The sequence below is a fragment of the Argentina silus genome, assembly GCF_951799395.1.
Source record: "Argentina silus genome assembly, chromosome: 22".
Taxonomy (NCBI): domain Eukaryota; kingdom Metazoa; phylum Chordata; class Actinopteri; order Argentiniformes; family Argentinidae; genus Argentina; species Argentina silus.
Window position 1 is genome coordinate 2,235,866 of NC_139676.1, and position 6,666 is coordinate 2,242,531.

The 6,666-nt window shown below is 51.5% G+C and overlaps 1 protein-coding gene across 1 annotated transcript in view; it reads left to right on the plus strand.

Moving 5' to 3' along the window:
• Positions 1-5,298, plus strand: part of olfml2bb (olfactomedin-like 2Bb) — a gene marked incomplete at both ends in the record, with an annotated part of 13,151 nt that extends 7,853 nt beyond the window's left edge. Inside the window, 9 exon segments of the mRNA XM_083694279.1 lie at positions 144-173; positions 175-228; positions 231-428; positions 1,028-1,138; positions 1,573-1,659; positions 1,878-2,067; positions 3,204-3,620; positions 3,914-4,090; positions 4,691-5,298. Of these exon segments, the coding sequence (XP_083550405.1) occupies positions 144-173; positions 175-228; positions 231-428; positions 1,028-1,138; positions 1,573-1,659; positions 1,878-2,067; positions 3,204-3,620; positions 3,914-4,090; positions 4,691-5,298 (1,872 nt within the window).
• Positions 5,299-6,666: the final 1,368 nt, after the last annotated feature.

The window sequence follows — 6,666 nt, forward strand, 5'->3', positions numbered from 1 at the left end:
CAGTCTGTTTCTTTCTTCTCCAGCTGCTCGGGGACTATGACAGTCTGTTTCTTTCTTCTCCAGCTGCTTGGGGACTATGACAGTCTGTTTCTTTCTTCTCCAGCTGCTTGGGGACTATGACAGTCTGTTTCTTTCTTCTCCAGCTGCTCGGGGACTATGACAAGGTGAAAAGCCGTGTCGGAGGGCTCAGACTGCCGCTGCCGCTGTGTGGTCAAGCCACTGAGCCGTTAGGGCGTGCAGCAGGAGGGGGGAAGAGGGGGGGGGGGGAGGGGGGGGCGGCAGGGGACGACTTCTACACGGTGGAGACAGTCACCTCGGGGTCCGACTGCAAGAAGTGTGTGTGTGTAGCTCCGCCCTCCGCCCTGAACCCCTGCGAGGGAGACTTCCGCTTCAGAAAGCTGCAGGAGGCAGGAAAAGACGACGTCAAGGTAACCCCCCCCCCCCCCCCCACACACACACACACACACTCTGAGGGGGAACACACCTCCATGGTTTCCTCCCTTGTTTCACCTTGTGGTGAAACTGAGACATCCTCTCCTCTGGAACACTCCCTGTTTCACTGTCTGACTACAACATCCACCACATAACCCACACTGACATTACATCCAACATACTGGAACCTTTATGATTGTGTGGAGGGGAGGCTGGGGGAGGTAGAACACCAGGGGAGGCTGGCGGAGGTAGAAGGTCAGAGGACGGGCTCATTGTAACGCATGGAATGGAATGAGGAGTGGAATCAAACACATGTGGCTGGGGGAGGTAGAACACCAGGGGAGACTGATGGAGGTAGAACACCAGGGGAGGCTGGTGGAGGTAGAACACCAGGGGAGGCTGGTGGAGGTAGAACACCAGGGGAGGCTGGTGGAGGTAGAACACCAGGGGAGGCTGGTGGAGGTAGAACACGTGTCTGATACCATTCCTCATTCCATTCCATGCCTTACAATGAGCCCGTCCTCCGATTCCTACCTCCCCCAGCCTCCCCTGAGTGAAGGCCACAGTGATGATGCTGGTGCTGTGTCTCTGACAGCTGTCCACCATCATGGACCTTCTAGAAGGTTCCTTCTACGGCATGGACCTCCTGAAGCTGCACTCTGTCACCACCAAACTACTACACCGCCTCGACAACATGGAGAAGAAGGTACATCCTCTAGACCTAGTCACACACACACACACACACACACACACACACACACATTCCACCACAGCAGTCTTCCACTGCCTCCTCTATGGTTGCTGCTCCTCCTCACCCCGTGTGTGTGTGTGTGTGTGTGTGTGTGTGTGTGTGTGGTGTGTGTGTGTGTGTGCGTGTGCGTGTGCGTGTGCGTGTGCGTGTGCGTGTGCGTGTGCGTGTGCGTGTGTGTGTGTGTCCAGGCTTTCTCTCGTGACCACACAGAGAGAGAGCAGGTGAGTGTGAGAGGTCGTTCTGGTGAGGAGAAGGAGGCAGAGAAGGAGGCAGAGAAGGAGACAGAGAAGGAGACAGAGAAGGAGGCAGAGAAGGAGGCAGAGGAGAGAGAGACAGAGGAGAGAGAGAAGGAGACAGAGAAGGAGAGAGAGAAGGAGACAGAGGAGAGAGAGAAGGAGAGAAGATCGCAGCAGAGGATGGAGAAGAGACTGAATGAGCTGGAACCCTCGCTGGCTGCAGCCTACGCTGACACAGAGGTACCTGTCTGTCTGTGTGTCTGTGTGTCTGTGTGTCTGTCTGTGTGTCTGTCTGTCTGTCTGTCTGTGTGTCTGTCTGTCTGTCTGTCTGTCTGTCTGTCTGTTTGCCTGCCTGCCTGTCTCTATTTTTGCTATTTTTGTTTCTTGACTGAAAGATTTACATAATCGAAGAAGTAGGAGGAGCTATGATGTTATGATGTCATGTGTCTCCACCACAGAAGAAGTATGAGGAGCGCTACGTGGGGGGGCGGGGCTCCACCCGACCCGTGCTGAAGAGGAGCCAACCAGATGAGAGGGAGGAGCCACAGTGGCCAATCAAGGGAAAGGCGGGGCCTAACGGCATGGTCATCAGGGGCGTGACCTTCTACCAAGGCCAATCTGAAGAGGAGGGCGGGGCCGAGGAGACCAGTGAGTAACCAACCTGCTGTCTGTAGTAACCAACCTGCTGTCTGTAGCAACCAACCTGCTGTCTGTAGCAACCAACCTGCTGTCTGTAGTAACCAACCTGCTGTCTGTAGCAACCAACCTGCTGTCTGTAGCAACCAACCTGCTGTCTGTAGTAACCAACCTGCTGTCTGTAGCAACCAACCTGCTGTCTGTAGTAACCAACCTGCTGTCTGTAGTAACCAGCCTGCTGTCTGTAGTAACCAACCTGTAGTAACCAACCTGCTGTCTGTAGTAACCAACCTGTAGTAACCAACCTGCTGTCTGTAGTAACCAACCTGCTGTCTGTAGTAACCAACCTGTAGTAACCAACCTGCTGTCTGTAGTAACCAACCTGCTGTCTGTAGTAACCAACCTGTAGTAACCAACCTGCTGTCTGTAGTAACCAACCTGCTGTCTGTAGTAACCAACCTGCTGTCTGTAGTAACCAACCTGTAGTAACCAACCTGCTGTCTGTAGTAACCAACCTGCTGTCTGTAGTAACCAACCTGTAGTAACCAACCTGCTGTCTGTAGTAACCAACCTGCTGTCTGTAGTAACCAACCTGCTGTCTGTAGCAACCAACCTGCTGTCTGTAGCAACCAACCTGCTGTCTGTAGTAACCAACCTGTAGTAACCAACCTGCTGTCTGTAGTAACCAACCTGCTGTCTGTAGTAACCAACCTGCTGTCTGTAGTAACCAACCTGTAGTAACCAACCTGCTGTCTGTAGTAACCAACCTGCTGTCTGTAGTAACCAACCTGCTGTCTGTAGTAACCAACCTGCTGTTGTGTTTCTGCTTCATGTTACTGTGTTATTAGTGTGTTATTATTATTGTGTGTTATTAGTGTGTTATTATCATCATTATCATAGTTCGCTGCCTGACCATCTACGGCAAATAAACTTGGATTTGATTTGATTTGATTTGAATAAGAAATGGTGCCTGTGTTTGGGTTAGGGTTAGTTACTGTGTTTGGGTTAGGGTTAGTTACTGTGTTTGGTATCGATGCTCGTCTTCAAACAGAGTTTAGAATAGAGGCCAGAGTTTAAAATAGAGTTTAGATTGGTTGTAGACTGACCTGGTCCCCCCCGTCCCCCCTGTCCCCCCTGTCCCCCCCCAGACGATGCTCTGAGTGAAGACAGCTCCATGGACCTGTTCATAGATGACCAGCTGCACATACCAGACCACACCCCCTCACCTACAGCTGGGACCACTCCAACCACGACCACGACCACGACCACGACCATGACCACGACCACTCCAACCACAACCAAGCCAGACACGACCACCACAACCACAAAGGAGGTTGAGGAGCCTACAACAGCAACTACGACCACGACCGCTGCAGCCACCACCACAACTACCACAACCACAACTCAACCATCGACCACCGGAGAACCACAGTCTCTGACCGCGTCTCCCACTACATCCCCACGGCTGCAGGCCAACAGCACCAGAACCAGAACCAGACCCAGGTCCCGGCTGAGCTGGACCGAGGCTCCCTCTGACAGCAGGCTGGAGACCCCTAAAGACCCGGGTAGACCTCCGCTGTCTCCACGCTCTCAGGGGAGGCTGGCAGAGGTAGAAAATGGAGGATGGGCTCCTTGTAACGCATGGAATGGAATGAGGAACGGTATCAGGCAACGCTATCTGTTTAAAGTGTGTTTGGTTCCTCATTCTACCTCCAGCCTCCCTTGAGACCAGCCTCCCCTGAGACCAGCCTCCCTTGAGACCAGCCTCCCTTGAGACCAGCCTCCCCTGAGACGGTCTCAACATCTAAATGTGGATCTGAATAATATTTTACGTTTTTAACCATGTCATTCTGGACAGGCACGTGTAAGGACACCCTGGCCACCATCTCTGACCCTGTCACACACAACACATACGGGCACAGCGAGGGCGCCTGGATGAAGGACCCCAAAGGTCACGGTCAGGTTATCTACATCACCAATCATCACTACGGCAACAACCTGATGGAGTTCCGGGACATGGACACGTTTAAACGAGGTACGTAGTCTGACAGCCAGTGTTGGTGAAGGTATTCTGAACTCTTTAACTCCATGACCAATGAATTCACAAGGAGTTGAATTAAACTAACACTGCCCTGTAGGGAGAGAGAGCAGGTCAAACTAACACTGCCCTGTAGGGAGAGAGAGCAGGTCAAACTAACACTGCCCTGTAGGGAGAGAGAGCAGGTCAAACTAACACTGCCCTGAAAAAGTAGTTGACATAGAAACTACCTGAGACATGACCAGACCATGTGACAGAGAAGTGTGTGACAGAAGGCACTGGGAGAGAAGCCGTGTTGAGGTGGACCAGAGGGAAGACTGGAGGAAGACCTCAGAGAAGGAATAGTAGTAGAACTAGTCCAACCCTGCTGACACCTCTGGCCAGGTGAGCTCCCCTTCAGAGTCCAACCCTGCTGACCCCTCTGGCCAGGTGAGCTCCCCTTCAGAGTCCAACCCTGCTGACCCCTCTGGCCAGGTGAGCTCCCCTTCAGAGTCCAACCCTGCTGACACCTCTGGCCAGGTGAGCTCCCCTTCAGAGTCCAACCAAACCGGTAATGATGAGGATAAGGACGATACTAACCTGTCTGTGTCCCCCCAGGCCAGCCAACCAACTCCTACAAGCTGCCCTATCATTGGTTAGGCACAGGTCACGTGATCTACAACGGGGCCTTCTACTACAACCGCGCCTTCTCCCGTGACATCATCAAGTTCGACCTGCGGCGTCGCTCCGTGGCAGCCTGGAGCACGCTGCACCACGCCTCCTTCCCCGAGGACCAGGAGGCCGATGCCCACGGCCACTGGCATGGCCAATCAGAGGTGGACCTGGCGGTAGACGAGGGCGGGCTGTGGTTGGTCTACGCGGCGCTGGACGAGGACAGCTTCCACCAGGAAGTGATCCTGCTGAGTCGCCTGAACCCCAACGACCTCGCCGTGGAAACCACCTTCAGGACGGGCCTGCGGAGGGGTTCCTACGGCAACTGCTTCCTGATCTGCGGCGTGCTGTACGCGGTGGACAGCTGGGAGCGCACGCACGCCAACGTGTCCTATGCCTTCGACACACACACACACACACAGACGGCTCCCAGGGTGACGTTCACCAACAGCTACACACACACCTCCCAGGTGGATTACAACCCCCACGACAGGAAGCTGTATGCCTGGGACAATGGGCATCAGGTGACCTATGATATCATATTCTCATATTAACGACGGTCAGGGAGGAGGGGCTTAGCTAGGTGGAGAGGCGGACAGCCCTTTTCTGTTGAATAAAAGATAAACAAAGTAAATAAGTGATGTTTCAGTGATGTTTCAGTGATGTTTCAGTGATGTTTCAGCGATGTTTCAGCGATGTTTCTGTCTGTGTGGATCGTAGATCGGTCTTCAGGATGGCTGTTTCATCATTGTTGTCTTCTGATATCAGCGTCTCTCTAAGGCATGTTTCTGAACTCCCTGTCTCCATCACTCACCCAATCACATGACCAGGTTCTCATCCTGCTGGTTAAGTGTTGGTTTGTATATACTGTAATTTAAAATAAAACCTTTTCTAAAATACATCCAGTCCTGATTTATGAATGTCCTGATATACTAATACCTCATCAACCAGGACAAATTCATCCATTACATCCTGATTTAATAAACTACTAACATAAAGACCATATGACCATATTCAACATGATTTGATACACAATATTGTCATTGTCTGTTTCTGTACTAAAACGGCTCCATCAGGAGAACTGCCACTCCCACCAGCAGGGGAGCTAAAGAGAGTAAGGGTAAATACATGGGCTCTGAAGGCAACTGATTTATTTACATGTATGTTATATGTTGGTGCATTTATTTATCTAAAAAAACATATATATATATATATGGTTAACATGAGGCAAATGCATACTTTTTGTCAGGAATTAGTAGAAAAATGATGTGCTATCTGCCTCACTAAGCATGGTGTAGGTTTTACAATCAGAAGAGGAGTCTTACTAGAGATGAAAGTCTGTTATGACATTTATTATCAATGGACAGATCATTTAGGCCAATTAAAGATCAGGTCAAGGCACCCAGTGTTTTAATACATTCACATCGATGTTGAGCTTTTTAGCTGCATTACTTCAACATTAACTGTCATTACTGCCCCTTACTGAGGGGCGCCCTCTGCTGCCACTGCTATAGGAACTGCAGGTTTGAATGAGAGAGTTGGTTTTCTGCTGCTCCTAATCATCAACATACTAACAGTCACATGACCTCTTCACTCCACCACAGAGATCAGAGAGAGGACCTCAATAAGTGGTTGGAGATTGTTGGGCGGAGTTTAGAAGTCTGCTAGTGTGGGTGGAGTCTGTTAGTGTGGGTGGAGTCTGCTAGTGTGGGTGGAGTCTGTTAGTGTGGGTGAGACAGACCTCTGGCAGGATGGAGGGACCTCCAAAGACACACACACGCACACACACACACACACACACGCACACACACACACACACACACACACACACACGCACACAGACACACACACCTGCTGAAGCCATCAGCCACGCAGCTACAGGACCGACAGACTGAATAGGGCCGTGAGGTGTGTGTGTGTGT